The following is a 24,217-nucleotide window of genomic DNA, read 5'->3' as shown; positions in this document are numbered from 1 at the left end:
CCACGAAAACAGCATCTTACGATTTTTAATGGAATAGGTAAACCTTTCTTTGGGGGGGATGTACTGAAATTGTGGCCTCAACTCTCCCTCACTGCTGCTTTCATTCATTTTTGTCCTTTTTTGTTCCTTTTTTTTCGTCCTTTTTCTTCTTGTGCTGAGTATAAAGAATAATAAAATAAATCAATAGAGCAACCTTCTCAAGAAAATCAATTGTCTCTTTCGGTGAGCCCCCTCTTTTTAAAAAAAAAAAACAAAAAAAAATCAATCCAACAATATTCATCCTCATTTTGTCAAAGAAACAGGTTCAAATCCATGTTTATTAGTGGCCACTATGTATATATGTATGTTAGTTCGCAACATTTTCAAAATTCACGGAATGCAGTCTTAGTTATAATCATTCTTAACCAAAAGTTCCGGTTGCAACTTTTGGCAAATGATTCTCATCTACACATGATTTTTACATGAGTAATGTATATATAATATTGTTGATGTAAGAATTTCAACCGACCCTTAATTAGTTAGTCATTGTTAAAAAAAATAATAGTAATAATAATTGGAACTACCATATTAGTATTGTAGAATAATTGTTAAATAAAAATTTGGTTTCTAGAATTTCTCTAGCTTTCACATATATTTTAAAAGGTGTAATGTTATATGCTGTCACATCAGCCCAGTGGGATGAAGCTATAATGTGTAGCTTTTTTCTTTTAAAAATTGAATTTAACGATCATATGCTCGCTAGTTAAGTAATGCTAAAAATTACACTTTTTTCTCGCAACTATCACATTATATTGACATGACAATGCCACTCTTTTCCATCAGGCATCAAGTTTCAATCAAGGTGTGGTGATGAATACTGTTCATGAAACTCTTTTGCTAACCTAATCTTTGGATCATTATTCAAAACTTACTATTAATTGCAGCCAAACAAGTATTTTGAAAATTTGTCAGTTCATTCACTACTGCCTCCCTCAGCAGAAGCACATATGGGTGGCTCATTACACTGAAAAATGCTTCGGAATTAACCACTAAAACCTCTGTAGCTACTTGCTTTTGAGCTCAGGAAAAAAAAAAAAAAAAAAAAAGTTACGATAACATAATATTATGCTTGAATGAATTGAAAGGTATATAATAAGGCAACTTTACGTTATTACCTAAAATTTGAGCATATGGCATCCAAAGCAAGGAATATGCTCTTTTATCATTAACAGCTTTATTTACTTATCCCCACCATTAATTCCCCCTCCCAGTGAGAGAGAGGAAGGAAAAATGTTAATAAAAGTGAAAATCAGAAAGAAAGAAAGCAAACAAAAAAAAAATGACATCTTTTTCGCTTTGATCGATTGATTGGCCTACACAACTGGGAAAAAAAAAATCCACACACGGCATATATGCAGAATATATGATGGCCGGATCTCACGTTGTATGATTGTATCTGACCCAACTAACACGAAAAGGCCAGCTTTCTTTTATATATATATATATCAAAAGCTATTTTTCTTGAATACCATTGATTGAGCATTATTCTAATCTATGTTAATATATTGTTCTGGAAAGATATATTTGGATTTCATATTAAGATAAAATTTTCAATCTTTCAGAATGAAATTGGCTTTCGAAATATTTATTTTGATTGGATCACAATTTCATATATAATTAATCAACCTGACATTAGTGCATGAGCTGTTGTACGGACGAGATTGCCATAGATACGTAGTACACTCAATGGATCCGGCTTACCTCTGTTGGGATTCTTGGGAAAAAGTCCGGAAATCTCCAGTTAAAGGCTAAAACGACGTCGTGGAAGCCTAGCAATTAATTGTACGTAGTTGCAAGGACCAAGCTCAACCACAGCAGCACAGAAGCAACTGGTTCCAATATATTCTAAACCATATTTTGATATCTCATATTATTTTGAGAGTTCCTATTGCCATGATAGGGACATTAATGGCTCTACTTACCAATTTCGTGCAAATAATATTATGGCCTTAAATAGTTAAATTTACTGCCATGGAAGCTTCTCTTTGCGCATGCGCATGAACATGACCCATTGTCTCAAATAGTTCCAAACAAAATTTTCTAAGCTGTCTTTTCTAATTGCTTTTATTTTATTGCTACAACTGCTTTAATTTCTATAATAATTTAATTACAGTGGGCGCTGTTTGGTCTATAAATTCCACCTGCAACTCTCTTCAAAATCTCTTCCTTCTTCTCACCTTCTCCACCCTGTAAATTTTGGGTCTCTCTCTCTTTCTCAGGCTCTCCAATCTCCATATCCCTCTGCACAAGATCTCTCTCTTTCTCCATCAGCTATTTTTTGATGCATAATATCTTGTTCTTGATGTTTGAGACTCATGTCTCCAGTTGTCAGTGAAATCCTCCTCTCTGGGTTTATGATAAACTCCACCCTTCGGCGCAGGACCCACTTGGTTCAATCCTTCTCTGTTGTCTTCCTCTACTGGTTCTACGTTTTTTCATAAACTAGCCCTGCCAGGCCCCTCTCTATATGTATTAGCGTTATTTTCAAATAATTAGCATCTGGGTTTCTACGCTTGATTATTGTACCAGCATAATCCCGATAGAAAATCTTGTTTTTTTATTTTTTGTTGGTTAGCTTATAATTAATATTATTGTTTTTGTTAAAACATACAACTATATATGGCTTCTTCTAGTACTAGAGCGAATTCTTCAGGGTCCAGCACGATTCAGAACTCGGGGTCTGAAGGCGGCGATCTTCAGCATGTTATGGATCAAAGAAAGCGTAAAAGAATGCTGTCCAATCGTGAATCGGCACGTAGATCACGGATCCGCAAACAGAATCATGTGGATGATCTGACGGCCCAGGCGTGTGAGCTCACAAAGGAGAACAACCAAATCCTCACAAGCATGAACATGGCCTCGCAGCTCTACTTGAACATCGAGGCTGAGAACTCCATTCTCAGAGCTCAGATGGCTGAGCTCAGCCAGAGGTTGGAGTCTCTCAACGGGATCATCAATTACATGAACTCCACAAACACTACTATTTTTCAGACTGATAATCAGGACACTCCGATCCAGGAATATGATAGCTTCATGATTAAAAATCCATGGAGCTCTTCTCTCTATCTCAACCACCCCATAATGGCTTCCACCGACGTGTTTATGTACTAATCTTTCTTCTTTTGGGGTGTTGCTGCTGGTAAAAATAATAATAATAGTAATTATTAGCATTAGCAGAGTTGGCACTTCTTCATTTGTAAATGGTATCTGCACGGATACCGTTAATCCTCTGGTTTTTAATTGTGTAACTCTATTTTATTTAATATATACTTGCATTGCAGTACACTCTGTCCATCATATAACTCAAATTTATGTGATATTTATTATGTCAACTATTAAAATGTGGACGTGGACGCCACGTTATGTGAATATTTCACGTATAATAAAACTTGTATTATTTGGGTGACGTATTAGTAACATAATCACCATCAATATAATAGTCTTTCTCATCCTTTGCAGCTCTTTAATTTCCTTGTGTATGTTGTCAAAGATGGCGTATTGAACTGGTAGTGATTTGGACAAAAGAATTTAAGAATTTAATGATAACATTATTGCTTGGTCTTGCTTGCTTTTGTTTGATCTTGATAGACTAAATTGAGTGGGCCAATAAAAGTATGATGAAATTTTTAGATGTTGGTGGGGGCTCCTTGTTCATGGTGGTGAAGTGATGTGGGAAAGAAAGGCTTTTGGACATAAATTAAGAACGCAACCAAATGATGAGCTCAGGCCTAAATTATTGGCAAGGAGGATAAAACAAAATCTTCTTCCGAACCAGAAATGGAACATGCATCCTAATTATTCAAAGCCATTGTCTGCATGCCTGCAGTACTGATTGTGGCCTTGTAAATGCATGTCTGGGGTAATTTTCTGAGGTTTGCTTAGAAAGACACCGTGCTTCAAGTATGGTCTAGGAAACTCTTTTTTCAAGATTTGTATAGGACAAGGTTTTTCTTCAGGTGGGTTTTTCTATAAATCAATCTATTGATATGTATGCTGTTCAAAATACATGTGATTTTCAAGTGTATTTTTAACAGAGTATATGATATAAAAATGTATGTAGTGTATTTTGGACATTTATTAGTTTAATACATATAATTAGAGGAAATTTCTCCAAACCCAATTTGAAAAAAAAAATTTATCTACTGAGTAATGCTCTAAAACCCACATTTTTGACTAGCAACTATCTTACAATACTGACATAACAGTTTGCCAGTTTCAACTAACCTTTAGATCAGTCTTTGTAAAAATAAAAAAAATACAATAATTGATTAAGACGGTCACATTAGTATTGTAAAATAAAAAATATAATATATAACATTACTTTTATCCATTAATAGTTATGAGAACTCTATAAATTCAACTTCCGCGCAACTCCAATAATTAATTGGCAACAAAAGTAAATAGCGGATTTCAAACTGATGAAATTATATATCGACCCTAAAAAAAATCAATTTATGCAAAGGCTTTTATTCTAAACCTAACAACAGTTTCCTGGGGATCTTGTAGGTGGAAGTTTTGATCTCTGGGTTTCACTTTGATAGTGTCTTCCACAACCTTATCATGAATGAATGAATTTCACTTCCCCATATATGCACTTCAATCTCAATAAAACTTGCATTTCTTCTAATTTGTACCATAAATCTTCTATAATATCTTCTCTGGATTATTATGCTGCATTTGCGTCTCTGGTTATAGGTTTCCGAATGAAGTAAACGATGTAGATTAAGAGTCCGTTTAGTTTTTGAAAAAAAAATTAGAGTTCATTTAGTCATGTGATTTTGCAACTCAAAAGCCCATTTTTAAACAAAATAATTTTAAAAACCAAATCATAATTTTGCCAAAAGCTTAATCGCATTTTCAAATCTAACGTTTTGAAAAAACCCCCTCGATCCCCCTCTCTTAGAAGAAGTTATGCGAACGATCATGTGATTCATGTGCATTACACTTTCTGTTGACTCAAGTGGAAGAAGGAAATGAGGTGGGTAAGTTAGGTATGGACTCATATCCTAAAAAAAGAAAGAAAATAAACATATTGGGCATAAAGTAAAGTAGCTAGCTATCTAAATCCAATTAATTAATTAACCCTTCTTTTCAAGAACCAAAAAAAAATAATCCATCTTCTACACGATGGAATAAGAAATATATACATCACCCAAATGTACTTCTTGACTCTTGGAGTTGATTAATTATGTGGTTAAAAATACCCAAGAGTAATGCTAATTTTTTATTAACAGGATGACTGCTACTTGTCGCCAACCATTTCTGTCAATAAACTAAGGCGAGTAAAGAAAAGAAAAAGAAAAACAATAAATATTCCCATTTTTTAATTATCTTTTAACTTTTGATCAGGAATGAGATTGAACATAGCTGTGATGGCGACAAAAAAGAAAGAGGGAGATGGATTATATATATATAAAAGCTAATCTTAAGGGTGTTCTATTTTTTAAATAAATAAAGCAGGCTTGACCTTTGAGCACCTAAGGACTCAAATTACTCAATTATGCTGCATATTTTATTATTATTATCTCTTTATTAAAAGGTTCAGTGTTCTATAAACTTGTCCTCGAATATAATGGGATATAAAAGTTTGAGTAACATGTAATTATTCTATTTTGTTCTTATTAGTTCAAGTTGTTATTCTTAATGTTGGAACCTCTTCTCTTAAGTAAAGTTCCACGTGTGTTGTTTATTTAGATTTATTAGAGTGGAAGCCCTTTAGCATTTTATTTTCCTAACATGTTATAATTATGTAGTTTGATTAATCGGTTTCATATTTTTTTGTTTTTCTTTTCATCTTATAGCTAATTTCTGTAGCAAGTTGACGAACTAGCTAGTATGTTTGGTATAAATCCAACCTTATTTATTTATTTTTTTTTAAAAAAAAAAAATCCATTAAAAGAAATACTTAAAAATCTAATGCGAATATATATATTCTAACATGATACAATATTTCATATGTTGAGCCAATTAACTTAACTTTTAAGATAAGTGATGATTTAACAATAACAAACAAGGCGATGTTGGCTGTCATGTATAGCTTAGGAAAAGTATTAAAGAGTGAGTTTTTCAGTTTTCACTTGTTAAAAATATAGAACTCACATTTGTTTTACCAAAGAATAATGATATATACTACACTAATATTTCACAAATATCTCATTCCGTAGATGTGGGAGGATTTAATAGTTATTGGATCAACCCTTATTAAAAAATTTAATGACGGTTAAAACCTAACACATCAGCATAATAAAATATTATTTTATTTTATTTTATTTTATTAAGTCATGGTTTCAAAATGACGATCGATTTTTCGGATCCCAACAACCAAATGATCTGAGTTCACACATGGGGCAAATCGGGGCTCTGGGGCTCTGAATCCGATAGGCAAGGGCAGGCCTGATGAATTTAACGATATGGGCCGGGCAGCACCACCTCATGAATAAGCGCGTTTCCTTAGCCCAATACGTCAGACCCAAAAAAAGAAAGAATGTACGCTTCGACAAGGGTGGCCTTTAAAACTGCAAATGGGCGCCGGGGAGAAGCTGCCGCTTTCGAACTTCAACTTTCAGTTTTTGAAACGTTTTCGTCACAAACCTCAGAGGAGCAGAGTAATACACAATGTCCTCCGAAAACCCTAGAAAATGGCGGTTCACATGGGAAGCCCAATCTCACGTCCCGAACCTTCGGTTATTCATATTCGATTCGTACACTATGCCCTCGGTTCAGTGCCAGAATCTCAAGGTCCATCTCAATCCCTCACAGTCTCTGGTCCTGGTGAGCTGGTTTGAAGAACTCGAAGTCTCGCTCAGGGTTCCGACTCCACGGGTTCTGGTCGACCCTGAGTCTCCCGTTAGCTTCCGAGCCTTTGATGATCACATTGAGGTCAAGCTCGTCCTGCTTCTTCCGGTCGATCATCCAATCGTTTCGAGTTTCGATTCCGTGTTGAATTTGTCCGAAGGCCGAGAAAATGTGGTCTTTGATGCACTGAAGCCACTAGAAATGGACTCCGGTGAGATCTCTATGCTGTATTTTGTTACGGAAAAACTTAGTGGATAGGAAAGCAAAATTATAGTTTATAATCGAATTCGGATAGGAAAGCTAAATTATAGTTTATAATCGAATTCTATGTGCAGAATGTAGTTTAGAGAAATGTAAAGGAATGAGCCTTTTGCTTTGGTTTAATTTGCTGTTTATCTTCTTCTTTATTTATTTACCTGTTGTATAATTCATCTTCCTACTGAGGAAATGTCGTTTCTTTCGTGTAATGATTGTGTTTCAGACCTGAAGAGTCTATCTTCTAGTGGAGGAGTTCACTTCTACTGTAGAAGTTGCTCGTTTAAGCTGACTAAAAGTCCTCTCAGGTAATTTACGTTTACTTGCTTCAATTTGTCACTACTATTTCTTTTTGAAGCATGTGTGTAGTAATCAGTACAATTTTCCAGTAAACTGTGTATTGTTGCTGTGGTCATGCTAGATTATTGATTATCATCGCATCTTACATATTTATATGCTACGCTGAGTTGTTAATTTGAATTCAATTTTTTTTCGATTTCTTTTGAAAATTTTCCCAAATTTTGTAATTCATATGTAGACATTTTGTGGAAATGCCATCAGTCGATTGGCGAGAGGTGGCTGATAACTGGTTCGGGACTTGCTGTTGTTCCTTTGGAGGTATAAGTGAGAAGCTGGTGACTGGGTATGCAAAATCATATACATGTGCTGAGGGTATTTGCCAGTTAAGTTCCACAACTGTTACTCTTTGCAAGGATGATCTTGTGGAATGGAAATCCCACGACCAGGTTGAATGCCAGCGGTCTGACTCTGGAACAGATATCAACGGCGACAATGGATTTGGTGAAGCCGGTCTAGATTCTAGAAGTCAGTGTGGAGGATTAATAATCTGTGATGATCCAAGTGAGGAAACACAAGCTTCTGATGGGGAAAAATTCATGCATTTTAAGAATGAAAATATTGCTAGAAAATTCAGATGTGGAGTTCATGAGGAAGAAACTAATGATGATGCTTCATCTTGTTTGTTGCCAGAATCAGATCTCCCTAAAAATGTGGCATCAGCTCCTGGTTGCTGTGATCATGAGGAAAGTCATGTTCTGAATCATGTTGATGAAGACCACACTCATCATGTGTCTGAAACTAAGGAGACCAAGGCAAACCAGAAATGTTTGCTCAATGGCTTTCTTGGAAATGTGTTCATGGTTAGATCCTTCAATCGATCTGTAGATGTTGAGTGGATTGAATATGTTTGCCCTCAATGTTCATCTCTTCTTGGAGCATACCCTTATGGTAATGGTTATGCACCTGTAGATTCTGGAGTGCGGTTATTTAAATGTTACATTTCCACTTGTACGCCAGTTGGTGGATCGGGTGATTTATTCAGGTATGCAAATAATGATCTACAATTATGTGCTTGTATCTTTAGTCACTTAGTGTGCTTATGTTTGAAAACAGCTGTAGAGATATATATGATTTTGGTTGTTTTATTATTAAAATCATCTGGGTGATTTAGCTTATTATTTTTAACCGGTAATATGGCAAAGCACCATGCATGTTCTGCAAAAATTTGTACTTCCATTTAGAAGGATTTTGCTGGGGTGGCAAGTCGTTATTCAAGTTCTGATGTTAAGTCTGAAACTAGGGATGAAGTGCATGATTTAGAGCTGTTGGCTAGAGTGCAAATATTAGCAATAAGATTGAACTTTGTTGGAAACTAATTTAAGCACCTGAAAAGATTTGGCTCTTACAAAAAATTGCATTGGTACATTAGTACTGTTAGTAGTATTCTGTGTTATGTGAATTGTCCTTAAGGTAGTTTTAAGTTGCACAGAATTTCTGGATTCTATTGAGGGTTTTCTGGACCAGCATGTATGCCTTGGCTGCTCAAATTGTGGGCTGGTCTTTTTGGGCATTGAACTGGTGACTCCCAAAAATATAGACACAACCCACGAAGGACACAGCCGTATATGTATGTCTTTGTGAATTTATAATATTAAAGCCTATGTATTTACCTATTTTTTGTGTATATTTGTTTGCAAAAGAACCATACACAGTAATTATTAAGGAATCAAGACTATATGTAAGCCCCTTGAAAAAATTCTCAACACCCTGACTATTGATATTTGTTAAACAAAAGTTGAGTACATAAATTAATTTGCTCTTTGGACAGGGGGTATACGTTGGAAAGAATGTTTACAAATCAGCTCCTGGAAAGTGCAAAGGATGAATCATCATATCGGACTGTGGTTAAGGATGTGAAAACCAAATCTCCTTTGCTGCAAATTGTTCTTCTGAATCCAAATTCTTGGTCATGTGCTGGTTACTGTGTGGATGCAGAGGGTGACACCGGACCAGTTTCTAGTATGTATCTGCATCCTGTTATCAAGGTGCTTTTTTCTGACTGCAGCAACAGTACGGAATCTCAGTCAAGGTTTGTTTATGAATTTCATTCTTTTAGTATCTGCTTTCTTTACTCCTTTATCATTATTGAAGGGAGGGGCTTATTAATGTAACTGATGTAACCAAGCTTTATGCAGAATGATAGAAGAGTGGGAAACAAAGAATTTAGCTGATGAAGTTTTCATGTTGAACTGTCAAATAAAAGAATTGATCAAATCTCTGGTGTCAAGAAAGGATCTAGTTCCAGCCTCATATTCTTGCCTCCAAGGTTTATCTTTGTCATCTATGCGGAGGTAACTGTACTTATATTGTATGGATTACATCTTCTGTAACTTCAAAGTTGATGATATTTAGAAAGGAACAGATCTTTGGGTTCGAAAATCAGACATCCATCATATAAAATCTGAGTACCAAAATCGATTTTCCAATTCCTACAGGAATACAGATACCAAAACATTGAATCAAATGACCACATATTTGGACAAAGTACAGGCTAAACAAGCTAATTATACTAGCACTTGGTGTGTAATTGACTCTACAGTCTGTACTGAGTAAAATTTATTCGTGGTCTACTTGATGGCACTCTCTGTTAGGAACACAAAAAACACGGGAAACGAAATTCATATATTTATCACGGTGCTTCTCCCGACTCTGCTTATCATCTTGGCCTTCTTCTTTGTCCTTTTTGGGCTCGGCCCTTTTGATTTCACTCTTCTTTGTGATAAGAAACTCTGCCAGACCTTCCAGGGCAACTTCAGGCTTCTTGCTCGTCATAAGCTGCTGAGCTACTTCTGCAGGAGTAACTTCTACCGCTTGAATGAGGGCTTCGATCTTTCCGAAGATGATATGGTCTTTAATGCCAAGGTGTGTGCCAGCAAGCACTCTGAACCCGGCTGGGGTGCAATAGCCCATGTGAATGTGAACGTCCATGCGTCCTGGCCGCAACAAAGCCGGTTCCAATTTTTCTTTGTAATTTGTTGTAAAAATAATGATTCTCTCTTCACCACAGCTTGACCAAATGCCATCGATGAAATTGAGCAAGCCGGATAGGGTAATCTACAGCATTGAGACGTCAAGAATACGTAAATATATTTAAATAAAATAAATAAACATATAAATAAATAAAGCTTTAGTTAGTTACCCCCGGAGCATCACTCTTCTCAGGCTTGTCTGGAGGTTCAGGCCTCTCACTGGCCTTCTTCTCTTTCTTCTTGACACGATCGTGCGACACCTTTGTACTGCAATCAATGTCTTCAAAAAGAAGAATGGAGCGGTTGGTGGTGGAGGTAAGGATCTGCCTTAGAACGCTGTCCGACTTCACTGTGGAAAGTTGAATATCATAGACATTGTAGCGGAGGTGATTCGCAATGGCGGCGACCAACGAGGATTTCCCAGTCCCCGGCGGCCCGTAAAGAAGATAGCCGCGTTTCCAAGTCTTGCCAGTGGTGTCAAAGAACCCCTTGCGGCTCGTAAACAGGTCAAGGTCTTCCATTATGAACTGCTTCTTCTCAGGGTCCATTGCGAGAGTCTCAAACGTTGATGGGTGCCTGAAAGCCGTCATCCTCCAGTACGAATAATCTTGGTCGTAGGTGTAAATCCTTAGGCCCAGTTTATTCAAGATGGATTGTGATGTGCGTATGACGTGGGGCAAATAGCTGTCCAGGACTTTTTGCCTGCAACTTTTCTTGCAGCTAAGTCTGAAAAACTTCCTCTCGTTGGAATTCCATATAGTCTCTCGTGTTTTGCGAGAGTAGAGCCTCCACGTAAGGCGCATGCCCTGGAACTCATCGACTATTTGGCCTCCAATTGGGATACCCAAACCTGGTTGCTCACACTTCTTCTCAGAACCCACAAGGAGGGATGGGGTGGTGGGTCCGCTTCTGGTGGGCAAGTAAGTCATGGCCGCCCTGAAGATTTCATTGTCGGAGACCCCCCACTCATCTTCTACCTCGAAGATGAAATCGGAGCAGAAACGAGACTGCAACTCCCAGATTATAGGGTTCATGTAGTCCTTTAACCATTGTGGAATTTGCTCGAAGATTGAGTTGACGAGTAGAAAGAAAGTAGATGCCAAGGCATAGGCAGACAGAAGGGTGGATGCGGAGGGCATGAACATGGACAAATTTTCCATCATCTCTCTACTCAAAGCACGGAGTGAAAGAGAAAGCTTATACGCCGACTATACACGGCAATTTTGTGTGTGGACACTGCCACTAGTAGGGGACTTTTTATAAGGGATTTGAATACAAACCTTAGTATCTATAAAAAAAAAATTAAAAAAAAAAAACCCCTAACCCTCGGAATATCATACAGCGTTGCAAGGGGTAGGGAATTCCTTTCGAGCCTCGGGTTTGTAATAAATTTTAAGAAAACGGCATGTAGTCTAACTACAAAAAAAAATTGCCCTTTCTTGACGTGGCAAATAGTAACTCATGTTTGCCACGTCAAAAAAAAATATTTTTGACGTGTTAGATTTTAACACGTCAAAAACTTTTGACGTGTTATACTGGCACGTCAAAAATTACAATTAATTATAATTAAAAATTGGAAATTAATTGGTATCAAAAATATGTATTAAAAAAAAATAATGTAGTAAATTAATTTTATCATATTAGTATAAATTAATTGGTATATATGTACGTATCACATGCATGCCAATTAATTAATTGGCATATATATATGATATTATCATATGTATACCAATTAATATCATATATATGGTATTACCAATTAATATCATATATGTGATCGTATTCTCATATGTGTACATGCATAATCATAGTATTGTATATATACCAATTAATATCATATATATGATATTAATTATCATATGCATGCATAATCATACTATTGTATACCAATTAATATAATTATCACATGCATGACTATAAATCAACCATTTCATTAATATTAATTTGAATATGATATTATCATGCATAAATCAGTCTAGTAATATTAATATTATAGCCATAATAATTTTAAAAAAATATATAATACATACAGAATACATTTATTTTATAAGACTCACAAACCTCACATGAACTCGGCGAACACAAAATATGTGGTCGGTGAGTGGGTTATTGAGCCCTCATTAAAAAAATGGATTTAATTATCTGTACATCTACAATATTAGTTTATTTTTTCTTTAATTAGTTTTAAGTATATTGTATGGATAATGTGTTATATAAGAGAAAAAAAATGATATAATAGAATAAATAAATTAAAAGTTAAAAGTTTAAAAATTTAAGTTGGTATTTTTGATGTGTCCGATATGATACGTCAAAAAGTTTTTGACATGTCACATGTGGGCACGTCAAAAATTTTTGACATGTCATTATTAGACACGTCAAAAATGTTAATTAACTATAATTAAAATTAATTAGTTAGTAAAAAATTAAAATTTGAATTGGTATGAAAAAATTAATTTTATCATATTAGTATAAATTAATTGGTATATACGTATATATCACATGCATGCCAATTAGCTAGTATCATAATTATACTATTGTATACCGGCCAATTAATAATATTATCACATGCATATGAATCAAACATTTCATTAATATGATATGATATTATCATGCATAAATCATTCTAGTAATATTAATGTGATAGCCATATTAATTTTTAAAAAATATATAGGACATACATAATACATTTATTTTATAAGACCCACAAACCCCACATGAACTCGGCCAACACAAAATACAATGTTCGGTGAGTGGATTATTGAGCCTTCACGAAAAAATTTATTTTATTATCTGTATATCTAGAATATTAATTTATTTATTTTTTAATTAGTTTTAAGTATTACAGTATATATGTATAATGGGTTATATAAGGGAAAGAAAATGATATAAATGAAAATTTATATCATTTTATCTTGCAATTCTTGACGTGTCACATGTGGACACGTCATAAAATGGTGACATATCATTTAAGAAATAAATTTTGAAAAGAAATTTAAGATATGTAACACTCCTCTATTATGCAATTAAAATATATGTTAATAATAAAATAATTGAAATAATTGAAATACTTAATAAAATATATGTTAATTTAAATAATTGAATTTAATTAGAGCTTTTTGACGTGCCACATGTGGCATGTCAAAAGCTTCTTGACGTGTCTGTATTGACACGTTAAGAAGCTCCTCGAGAAGGCGCAACTCCAGCTGGAGTTGTGCCTTCCCTCTCCTTTTCTTTTTTCTTTCTTTTTCCTTCTTCCCTCTCTTTCTTTCTCTCCCCTGCGCTGTGTATCAATCCTCCCTCTCCAGCTCCGCCATTTTTTTTTCAACTCCGGCCAACCGTACTTCACACAGCCCTCCCCTCTGCATTTCTCTCACCCGTGTTGTTTCTCTCACTACGTACGTACCTAGCTCGCTACCAGCCGTCCTCTTTTGCACGTTCTCTCTCTCTCACTGCCTGTCACTGCGGCTGTTCCCTCCTGCAACCACGAGCTCAAACTCCGGCGGCCTCTCACGCGTTCTCCGGCTCTCGAAAATTAAGTATATATATATATACCTGATTTTTTTTGACATGCTGAAATTCAACACGTTAAAATGTTTTCAATAAATTTTGACGTGTTTACAAAATGTTTTCAAAGAATTGCGGGAAAAGAGAGTGTATGAGAATAATAAGTCTTCAAGGAAGGAATTGAGATATAGTGCAATTGTTTGTAAGCAATTGCAAAATTGCCCTTTTGGTGCCCATTTGCCAAAACAGGTGTTTAGGCAGCTTGAGACTTACTCAGACAGGTAGGCTTATTTTTACAATATCCTTTCAAGAGATGTGAGAAAGCAGTGAAAAATTGTTTGAAAAGCATTAATTATTTACACCTCATAAAAGTTTTTTAATTTGGTCAATTGAAAACATTCTTACGCTACGTCAAAAAATAAAAAAAATATATATATTTCAGGTCGAAACAAATGACCTAAGTCTAATTTTCTATAATAATAAAAAAAAAAAAAAAAAAAATTGCATGACACCACGTACATACCTTCTTAAATTCTCTCTATCATCACACTATCATCAGTAGCTCAGAGGAATATGAGTTGAGAATGTCAACCAGCCATTTAGATAGAGACCAAAGCCACCCTGAAATCCACCAGGATTATAGCCATACCAGAGTCTGTTAAGGTAGGGCACAACCGCGGCATGCACGAAAGAAGCTCACGACTGAAAAAGATTTGAGTTTAGTATATTCCTTTTTGTTTTTGACGATTTTATAATATTACATGCACTCAACTATTGTATACACTAAAAGTTGGAAACATATTCCAAGATTCAGGGAAATTATAATCAGCTTTAGTGATTCTCTAGGATTTTTTTTCATTTCCACGTGGACATCGAGAACAGCTCTAGAATCTTTTGTGCAGAGCTAGAGTAGTACTAGAATCTTTCTATAAAGTAAATATTGTTATTGTTTATATATTTTTTTTAATCTATGCTAGTCATTAATTACTTATTATTGTTATAATTGTATTATTTAAGTTATATGATAAATTAATTTTCATTTAGAAATTTATAAAAATTAACTTCAGAAACCTTGTATTTATACTAAAACATACATAATATTTTTATCATGAAATTTTTTGTTTATATATTATATTATAATCTTAAACAATTCAATTTCAAATCAAGTCAAATTCATATAAGTTCGACTTATTTAACAACTGTAACAAACAAACTTGAGTTCGAGCTTGAACCAATTAATTAATTATATTTACCGCCCTATATATAAAGCCATGAATTTGACATTAATCTATTTGAAATTGTATTTGCGGGGCTTAAAAGTACTTTTAACACTCAAAAAATCTGTTTGAAGAAAAAAGTACTCGTTTGGTAAAAAAAAATTAAAAGTACTTTTAAGAGTTCAAAAACTCTTTTTTCACTTAAAAACTCTATTTTTCAAACGTAATTCTAAACAAATTCTAAAACTTAACCTACGGACAAACATCAAATCCCAATATTTTCTTTAATTTGTCTATACGTCTCATAATTTTTATTTACATATATCCAAATTGTAAGAACACAAATCTTACATAGTCATCACCATTTTTTTTTTTTTTTTTTTTAAATGATGATAAAAATCCTTCATGCTTATCCACGACCCAAGCCGTACAAGATTAACACCCTTTGTCCACATAATCAGAAACTTGTCCGCTTATAACAGCGCCACGAAGCCGTTAATAGTAACGTGGCAGCTGATAAAAGCTTGTGTGACGTGTAACCTTCATTTGTCGTCCACGTTCAAACTCGCCCTGCCACATCTGGATCGTCTCGCCTATATAAATCACAATTCGGGTCAAGCAATTTCCATCTTCGAAATCCATCAAAACATATATCCATATACGTACAATCAACTGGTATCTTCGTTTTTGCTCATTACCTTGAAAATGGCACATTACCAAAACCAGCACGCTGCACCTGCATCCCAAGTCGACGAATACGGCAACCCGATTCGCACGGATCAATATGGCAACACAATTCGCACGGACGAATATGGCAACCCGATTCGCACGGACGAATTTGGCAACCCGATCCACCACATGACCGGCACCGCCGGTGGATACGACACCACCACTCTCCAAGGTATGAGTCATGATGTAACGGGGACTGGCGCCCACGGCGTTTCTGGCAAGCTTCATCGCTCTGGAAGCTCAAGCTCTAGCTCTGTAAGTCCTCTCTCTCTCTCTCTCTCTTATATATATATATACATAAAAATGGCCTTATTGGGTGAAATTAATATTGGGTGTACGTACGTAGTCGGAGGATGATGGGCATGGCGGGAGAAGGAAGAAGAAGGGGCTGACGGAGAAGATAAAGGAGAAGATACCTGGTGTTGGACACAAGGATCACCGTAGTAATACAAGTGCAAGTACCACATATGGTTACGATGAGGGGCAACTACACCATCAGGAGAAGAAGGGGGTGATGGAAAAGATCAAAGAGAAGCTTCCTGGACACCACTAGCTGTCGCTAGCTAGCTCATATATGTATATTATTATATATACATACGTATTTCGTTTTCTTTGCATAATATGGTGTTCTTTTTTCCCTAAGCCAGTGCGCTGGTATATGGTACATATATCAGCGTAGGCGGTTCAGTCATGTATTTGTATTATGAGTCGGTTGTCACAGTTTCTAATATATATATATATATATCATTTGTATACTTTGGTTTCGGGTACAGACGGTAATTGTGAAGGATAATGCAGTGGGGTAGCATAAAAATACGATAAAGTAGCTAGCTGTAGCAAATTAGCAATTACTTCTAAAGAACGGAACAGTCATTCGTGTTTTTAATTACGCAAAAGTATACATATATTTTTTTCTTTTAAATAACATCTTAATACAAGAAGGGTAAAAAGGAGGTGTCATAAGTGGAATAATTAAGATTATTTTAGAGTCATTTTATTTTATTTTACAAATCTAAACGTTTTACTTTACTTGGGGAAGTTTCAACTCTACAAGTTTGTAAGAGTATTCAAGAAGGTTTTGTCTCATCAGACCACAAACTTAAATGTGGTATGGGTGATAAAGAGGTTACGGTTAGCGGTTATTGTCTATAATCGCTAATTGTAGCCGCTTATGCGGTTAATACATTGCTAACTGTTTATACTATAGGAAAAAAATTAAAAATTAAAAATTTGTGCTTGGCTCGCCTCGCCATTCTCCCTGACTAGCATAGCTCGCCAGATAAGTCTAGTACTCGAAGCTTGGCTTTTGGCTCGCCTAGCTTAAGTGCTTGACTAAGGCAATATTTAGAGGATTATTAAAAGACATTTGCTTTATATAAATAAGTAAAGGTAAAAATAGTGGGTTTTTTTTTTTTTTTTTAATTTTTTTATGTGAGACAAACAAAAAGCAATTGAAAACACTTGTAGTTGTCCGTGTGAGAGTTTGGAACAAGGTCATTCATGCGTAGTGTTCTTGACTTCATACCAAACTCATCTTTTTAAAAACTTAATATTACATTATATAATATACAAATAATATATTTTTATTGTATATTAAATATATTATATACAATTAATATATATTCACTGATGTTACCTAATAAGTAATATATATATATATATATATATATATATATATATATATATATATATGAAAAATTACACTTTACTCTTCTAAAGTTAGCAGCGATTTTTAATTCGAACTCTAAAGTTTCAATTTTTATAATCTACCTTCCAAAGTTCTAATTTTTTTCAATTCAGTCAGTCAAAGCCGCTTTGACTGACATTGCACGTGATCACTTTTGACCTTTTTCTACCCAAAATGCCCCCCCCCCCCCCCAATCCCAATAGACTCTCATTCCTCTGTTTGCCGAGAATGACGACGAGCATGTCAAAGATCACCTTTGATCTTAACGTTGGTTGGCCGATTCTGAAGAGAAAGGTTGAGATTTAATCATCGTTTGGATACAAAGAAACTGAGAGAAAAGAGAATTTCGAGTGCTTTGGTTGTGAAAGTTTTAGAGTTTTTAATTTTTTAATTTTTTTTTTAGGGTTTAGGCTTTGAATTCATTGAAAAAAAGAAAATTTTATATTGACTGAGCTAGTTGATCAGTAGGAAAAAAAAAAAAAAAGGAAGAGATCGGTAGTATATAAAATTTGTAAATTGATTGAGTTTCTTTTTAAAAAAAATCTTTATTTGGTTACTGAGAATTCGGTGGAAGGAAGGAGTGAATGAAAATTGAAAATTGTTCAGTCCTATCCTTTTGCTGTGTTTCATGTGGAAATTTGAATTCTCCTTTGAAATTTTATAGATACACTGGGCTTCCCACAACCCACAAGAAAAATCGGAAAGAATATGAACACACACAAAGCAAAAATTTATTGCAATTATTAGCTTGGCACCAAGAAGAATATGAACAAATATCATTATATCAACAGCAATTTTTCATTATTATAATCCTATCACTGTATCAACAACAACAATCTCAACCTCCCTGAAATCAACCACCATCTTACATAAACTTCAAAATCATGAATATCAGATGAAAATAAAAAAGAAAACATCATATATATATATATATATATATATATATCGGTTAGCAGTTTTTACTAATTGCTTCCAAAAGCAGTTAGTACAGTTAGAGATTATGGTATTTAGCAGGCAGTTATTAACGGCCCGTCTTTTCACCCCTACGCATAATGGTGTGATTTATTTCCTGAAGAGCATTAAAAGATTATGGAGCGAGGAAGGTAATGGCAAATAAGAAATCCCATCCTTTGAGGGGCATGCATCAGCTAGCGAGAGAAATATTAGTAAGACATCGATCAGTTGGCCTGTCGTTATTTTCATGAATTTGTTTATTAATTTTACAAGTTAATAATAACCTCTTGAATTATCGCTCCGTCTTTTATATATATATATACTCCTTCCATTAATTCACTGTTTAATTTCAAACTAATTAACTTGTTCATTCATTCAGGTGTATATATATATACCCTCGATAAAGACCACGCACATTATGCACTTTGGTCCGCCGGAAAGATCCATCTAAATTAATATATCATTAGAAGAAGGACGTTTTAACAATTCATTAATTTATCAAGTTTCAAGCCTATGAGTTGTTAGAGTATTTAAGAAGGTTGTGTCTCATTGGACCACAAAAACGCAGTGTGATGTATTTCCTTAGAGTTAGAGCGCTATAACATTATGGAGTGAGGATTAATTAGATAATGGCAAATAAGAAACCCCATATATCCTTTGAGGGGCATGAAAGATTTAATAACACATCTGTGACCTATCATTATTATTATTATTATTATTATTATTATTATTATTTATCATTTTACAACTTAATTGCCTCTCCATCATCTTTGATGGTTTCCTTTTTTTAAAAAAAATAAAAATATTAACAATTCCATCTATCCATGATGGTATATATATATATATATATATACAATTCCTCTCGATCAGGCCATTTCATTGCATGCATGTTTTCAAACTAATTAACTTGTTAATTCATTCATTCATGTGTATATATATACATTACCCTCAATGAAAAGTCACGTACATTAATTAAAGAGGAGCTATATATGATTATGGATCATACACGTAGGGTGATGATGATAAGTTTAATAGCGGTTTTGTTAGCAACAGTACAAGGAGGTCGAGAACATCCTCGTGTTCCTCTCCAATGGGATCATATTGTTAACCCAGCTTCAAAACACCTATTGATGTGTGTAGCAAAATGTGCTGTGAAGAGTATCGGGCCTGGTTTCAATAGACGTTTCATATTATGTTTCAACAACTGCATGAAGGCGGCCCCCTACGCTTCAAAAGGAGGGAAGATTTCGAACTAAATCTTTCCTCCTCCCCTTTCATGGTAGTAGTGCTCGGCGTCTTCTCTGTAAGCTCTACTAGTCTCCGTTTCTGGGGGGTTGCTTTAGATCTAAATCCATATTTAGTCTCTTCAACCTTAGATCTGATCGTTTTCTTCAACCAAGACGTGTCTTTCGAATAAATGTCTACGATGTCGTGCTTCTTCATTACTGCTTGTGGGTTTTTTTTTTTTTTTTAGTTTTTTTTTTTTATGGTCCTAGCCGTTGGGCGGAGGACATTAATAATGCTTTTGGCTTTCAAGTCAAGAGGGAAATGGTTTGGGTGTGAGTATTTTGCTCATACCTAAGAAATGGCTTTCTGTACTCTTGGAAGGAGTCTGCGTTAGCAGATCTGTTTTATAATCTGAAGATCAGGTTGGGATAGCAGTTATTTGACGTCATAGATTGGTTTTTCATTGTAAGATCTGTTATGTTTTCGTTTATTTGACGTGTAATCTTTTAGTTTCGACTATGATCTTGCAGAACTGTATGTTCTGTGATTGTAAAAGTTTTTATACTCTTGACCACTATTAATGTAATCAGATTGGTTTTTTCTAAAACAAAAAAAAGAAAAAAAAAAAAAAAAAAGAAGGGCGGCCCCCTACGCACATTTTGATGGCGGCCCAGAGTTACTGAGGTAGAATCCCCCTCAGGTTAATTAATATGGTATGGCCTGTACATACAACTAATTTATAACTCATTTCAAAAAAAAAAAAAAAACTAATTTATAACTCTTTTACAGCTTTTGATGTGTCCGAATGTGATAATCGGATCCAAAAATTGTTAAGGGTTCTGGTACGTACGCTTAGATTTTATCTCTATGGGCTTGGGCCAAGTATTCCATCACTATACTTTTTATGTAAAACGCATTAATATTTGGTTAATTGGTGGGCCGACACGTCTGAGGCCACAGGCATTGCCATGGTCCCAACGACTGTACAACCCCACTATGGTGTAATGGTAGGCCATATTAAAAAAAATATGTGTATTTTATATATTTAAAGAACACGTGTTATTTTTATAGAATATGTTAAATTTGAAAAAAACTTTGTAGTAAGTAATATATCTATATGTTCAAAAGAAGTAGGTGATTTTACCAAAAAATGATTTTTGTAATTGAGCCTTTCTTCTCACTCCTTTTTGTTTTTGTTTTCAGGATTATGAACAGTATCTCGTAAGCAAATGGAATGAGGACGTAAGGAATTTAAAATGGAGAGGATTTTTTCCGGGATGATTGAGTCGATCATTATACGGTTGAGGATCTGGCTTATATGCTGTTATTAAAATAACAGCATGCATGCTGTAGTTGAATCAACGGTCAAGATTGAATTTTAAAGTTGACTTACTTTTAAAAGCATTTAATAGGAGAGAGAAAATGAAAAGAAATTTTGAGAAATTCAATCTTGACCGTTGATTCAACTACAGCATACATGCTGTTATTTTAATAACAGCATGTAAGCCAAATCCTACGGTTGATTAATCAAAAGACTGGGTCTAAGATACAAGTTTGGAATGTGATGTCTGTTTGTGATTAGAGCTTTCCCTTTTTTTCTTTTTCTTTTTTTTTTTTCCTTTATTTTGTAGCGATTGAAGATGGAATATAATCTAGAAATGGAAAGGAATTATTGTACTTAATTAATTATTATTACAATAAATATGTAATCCAACCATCAAAAAATAAAAATTATCATCCAAAAAATATTAACTACAATGTGTAACAGGAACCTTATGTTTTTTACTGAGCAATATTACACATACAATTATTTTTTTAATTTCTAACATGTTAACATTAATATTAAATACGAGTAAAAAAGTTATAAAAATGTTATAAAAGAGTTATAGTTCCCATATAATAATAAGTTAATAACATTAAAAAAAACAAAAAACAAAACAAATTGTGATCAAAACGGTTAGTTTCAGAAGAGCCACGCCGACACTCCAACTCCGCTCCATTTTCTCTTTTTGCGCATTTGCATTGGAACTCCTCATTTTTTGGTTGCTAGGCTAACTAAAATTTTGGTTCAGTGGGTTGAAATCGGTGCTTTTCAAGTGGGATAGAGAAAAGAACACTATGTTTGGAACGGCGATTAGGTGTATGGCGAAGAAACCCAAGCCGAAGATGAAACCGATAGAGCTGAAGACCCCGCCGGAGCAAACGCAGACCATAACCAGGGTCATCTTCGACGTCGTCAAAGAGCACGGTCCTCTCACCATTGCAGAAACCTGGGATCGTGTTAAGGTACTTCTAGCTCCCTTCGTCTCTTTATATCGTTGTACCTGTAACATCGTGACGTGGGTCTGTATCTTTGTTGTAGATTTGTGCACAAATATGTTAGTCTTTCGAAGATTGATAGCCTATAGCCGATAGAAGCAGCTTTGATTGTAACATTGTACTGGGTAGTTTGGTGATTTTAATGCATTAGTCTGTGAAATTAGTTCTGCCCCATTTTCAATTTACTTTTGTTAAAATATTGATTAAGTGATTAAATTCAATATTTTATATCTTTATAAGTGCTAGTAGATGAAAGAAAGTATTGCGATATTGATTTGGCCAGGATAAATTCTCATGCTGTGTTGTATTCCATATACAGACAGTAAACTGTACAATGATAACTTCAGGTATATATGCAATTACAACTGAAACTAAAAGATAATTAGTTAATTACAATTCAAACTCAAGATAAATAATACAGCAAACACAAGAACTTTATTATCCTAGCTAACAGCTGAGAATGATCCTTTGTCAATGTTATCCTTGCTTTGTATCATCCTCTGTAGCAACTGCTACATCAGTAGAAACAGAGTGTTTGTGAGTCTTTGGGTTCGATAGGGAATGAGGCAGATTGCCAACCACCTGAGCTTCTTGTCTGATCATTAGATGAGTTGTTGGCTTAGCTCTTGTTACTCTAAAAGTAGCAATTTATGGTGTTGGAGCCACCCATTTTAATGCGTGTTGGACTTGATATTAATCATGGTATTGGAGTCATCTCAACTTTCTTTAACACTGCTCACAAAATCAATTTTTGAGGTTTGTTTGAGTATCGTTTGGTCAAGTTGATCTCTACAAATTTACTGAAGGTTATGATGTGTGAATGGCTATTCTGTTTTTTAGTTCAATATTGCATGGGGTTCAAATTTTGATAAGTGAATGGTTATGAAATGCCATCAAACAAATGCTTCTTTGCTATATGTGTTAGGTTCTGATATGTTCGGAAAGAGTGAGATTAATGGTTGTTCACAAGTCAGTTATGTTTTTCTAGTGTGAGATGAGCAATTAGTTTCCTTGTCTGGAGGTGTGGCAGCATCATGCGTCATGCAGATCAGGAGTATTTGTGATTTGAATAATATTAGTGTCATTTGTGTAACCTATATCCCAATAGGTTAATGATTGCTTTGTTGAGCTAAGTTCCATTGGGTGCATATTGACCGGAGACGCTGACTAAAGTCAGGAAATGCTATTACCATTGCTTTTTAGATTTTGTTTCTCTTTTATGCTTTCAGTTCGAGATATTTGCTGCATTCCCCATCTCTAAAAGTTTCTTTATCCCCCATATGTTTATTTTCTGCAAATTTTCTAAATGCTTTTTAATAATTTATGTCTTGAATCATTTTCAGGAAGTTGGTTTGAGAGGATTGACGAGCAAGAGGCACATGAAAATAGTGTTGAGATGGATGAGAGAGAGGCAGAAGCTTAGGCAAATATGCAACCACGTTGGGCCTCACAAGCAATTTCTCTATACAACTTGGTTCACTAAACCCAATATCAAGCAGGCAAAACCAGTTAATGATTCCTCAACACCAAAACCCCCTTAGAAATTCTTGACTACTGAGTAGCTTGCTCATGGAATTTTAATTGTTTTCTTTCCACAATTATGTAGACGCCACAACAAAGATGTGCTTGTTTGTAATTTTCTCTTTTACCTGTGTATATAATGCTGTTTGACTTGTACTTGTAGAATTAGTTTCCAGGTCATGGACAAGTGTCTGCAGGGAGAGGGAAGGGGAGATGATGCCTTTGAACACCACATATACCTTGTGGCGTGGTGTAATGCTTGTGAACCCAACTAAATTGGAGGATGTTGATTTAAACGGATGCCCAAATTGTCCATTAAGGACCATTTTCAGATACTTCAAAACTAGGTGGATGTATATTTTTCAAGATATTCATGTGGTTGATTGTGGATCTGCTTAGCATGTGACCTCAGGATGTTTCAGCTGCATTCAAACCACTGTCTACAAAGCAGAGTCAGTAAGGGGGAAGAAGATAATTAGCCGGGAATGATATATCTTGTACGAAGGCCAACAAGATTTTTGGTAGGTACCGATCTTAAAAGTAGAGACGGTAACAAGCCATGTAGGTTGGAGTTAGGCAACCTTATACTAACAAAGCAGTAGCAGAAATGGGAGCAGCCTAAACCATGAAAAGTGAAAACA

General features: G+C 34.8%; 5 protein-coding genes across 7 annotated transcripts; 4 read left to right on the top strand and 1 right to left on the bottom strand.

The window, feature by feature from the left end:
- Positions 1-2,194: 2,194 nt before the first annotated feature.
- LOC132172138 (bZIP transcription factor 44) lies at positions 2,195-3,322 on the top strand. Its single transcript, XM_059583588.2, has one exon. It carries the CDS (start codon positions 2,659-2,661, stop codon positions 3,148-3,150), a length of 492 nt encoding a protein of 163 aa, XP_059439571.2. The 5' UTR covers positions 2,195-2,658; the 3' UTR covers positions 3,151-3,322.
- A 3,255-nt stretch (positions 3,323-6,577) lies between these two features.
- LOC132171209 (HECT-like ubiquitin-conjugating enzyme (E2)-binding protein) lies at positions 6,578-9,756 on the top strand. 2 transcript variants are annotated; one of them, XM_059582469.2, is made up of 6 exons: positions 6,578-7,045; positions 7,316-7,397; positions 7,628-7,950; positions 8,080-8,431; positions 9,218-9,478; positions 9,585-9,756. In XM_059582469.2, the coding sequence occupies exons 1-6, from the start codon at positions 6,655-6,657 to the stop codon at positions 9,742-9,744; spliced, it is 1,569 nt and encodes a 522-aa protein (XP_059438452.2). In that variant the 5' UTR covers positions 6,578-6,654; the 3' UTR covers positions 9,745-9,756. The 2 variants fall into 2 exon arrangements, with proteins under 2 accessions (XP_059438452.2, XP_059438451.2); XM_059582468.2 differs by having other exon boundaries at positions 7,628-8,431.
- Positions 9,757-9,851: 95 nt separating this feature from the next.
- Positions 9,852-11,666, bottom strand: LOC132171210 (AAA-ATPase At1g43910). The gene is made up of 2 exons (XM_059582470.2): positions 10,589-11,666; positions 9,852-10,503 (listed from the first exon to the last, which is right to left on the bottom strand). Exons 1-2 carry the CDS (start codon positions 11,579-11,581, stop codon positions 10,006-10,008), a joined length of 1,491 nt encoding a protein of 496 aa, XP_059438453.1. The 5' UTR covers positions 11,582-11,666; the 3' UTR covers positions 9,852-10,005.
- Positions 11,667-15,756: 4,090 nt separating this feature from the next.
- On the top strand, positions 15,757-16,623 carry LOC132172145 (dehydrin Rab15). The gene is made up of 2 exons (XM_059583595.2): positions 15,757-16,123; positions 16,215-16,623. The coding sequence occupies exons 1-2, from the start codon at positions 15,845-15,847 to the stop codon at positions 16,419-16,421; spliced, it is 486 nt and encodes a 161-aa protein (XP_059439578.2). The 5' UTR covers positions 15,757-15,844; the 3' UTR covers positions 16,422-16,623.
- Positions 16,624-21,720: 5,097 nt separating this feature from the next.
- On the top strand, positions 21,721-23,974 carry LOC132172997 (thiamine-phosphate synthase). 2 transcript variants are annotated; one of them, XM_059584561.2, is made up of 3 exons: positions 21,721-22,022; positions 23,399-23,563; positions 23,740-23,974. In XM_059584561.2, exons 1-3 carry the CDS (start codon positions 21,855-21,857, stop codon positions 23,743-23,745), a joined length of 339 nt encoding a protein of 112 aa, XP_059440544.2. In that variant the 5' UTR covers positions 21,721-21,854; the 3' UTR covers positions 23,746-23,974. The 2 variants fall into 2 exon arrangements, with proteins under 2 accessions (XP_059440544.2, XP_088368614.1); XM_088512488.1 differs by having other exon boundaries at positions 23,399-23,974.
- Positions 23,975-24,217: the final 243 nt, after the last annotated feature.

The sequence above is a fragment of the Corylus avellana genome, chromosome 1 (genome assembly GCF_965113065.1).
Source record: "Corylus avellana chromosome 1, dhCorAvel1.hap1.2, whole genome shotgun sequence".
In the NCBI taxonomy this organism is placed as follows: Eukaryota; Viridiplantae; Streptophyta; class Magnoliopsida; order Fagales; family Betulaceae; genus Corylus; species Corylus avellana.
The sequence above is the reverse complement of the archived record's forward strand: the minus strand, read 5'-3'. Positions and strand labels throughout refer to the sequence as shown.

What these genes read in the sequence shown, in the direction of transcription:
- LOC132172138 (XM_059583588.2), top strand. Translation starts at nt 2,659, where the DNA reads ATGGCTTCTTCTAGTACTAGAGCGAATTCTTCAGGGTCCAGCACGATT.
- LOC132171209 (XM_059582468.2), top strand. Translation starts at nt 6,655, where the DNA reads ATGTCCTCCGAAAACCCTAGAAAATGGCGGTTCACATGGGAAGCCCAA. An exon ending in GCCACTAGAAATGGACTCCG is followed by an intron (nt 7,046 to 7,315) that starts GTGAGATCTCTA and finishes ATTGTGTTTCAG; the next exon opens with ACCTGAAGAGTCTATCTTCT. An exon ending in AGTACGGAATCTCAGTCAAG is followed by an intron (nt 9,479 to 9,584) that starts GTTTGTTTATGA and finishes AGCTTTATGCAG; the next exon opens with AATGATAGAAGAGTGGGAAA.
- LOC132171210 (XM_059582470.2), bottom strand. Translation starts at nt 11,581, where the DNA reads ATGATGGAAAATTTGTCCATGTTCATGCCCTCCGCATCCACCCTTCTG. An exon ending in AGAAGAGTGATGCTCCGGGG is followed by an intron (nt 10,504 to 10,588) that starts GTAACTAACTAA and finishes TCAATGCTGTAG; the next exon opens with ATTACCCTATCCGGCTTGCT.
- LOC132172145 (XM_059583595.2), top strand. Translation starts at nt 15,845, where the DNA reads ATGGCACATTACCAAAACCAGCACGCTGCACCTGCATCCCAAGTCGAC. An exon ending in GAAGCTCAAGCTCTAGCTCT is followed by an intron (nt 16,124 to 16,214) that starts GTAAGTCCTCTC and finishes GTACGTACGTAG; the next exon opens with TCGGAGGATGATGGGCATGG.
- LOC132172997 (XM_088512488.1), top strand. Translation starts at nt 21,855, where the DNA reads ATGTTTGGAACGGCGATTAGGTGTATGGCGAAGAAACCCAAGCCGAAG. An exon ending in AAACCTGGGATCGTGTTAAG is followed by an intron (nt 22,023 to 23,398) that starts GTACTTCTAGCT and finishes AATCATTTTCAG; the next exon opens with GAAGTTGGTTTGAGAGGATT.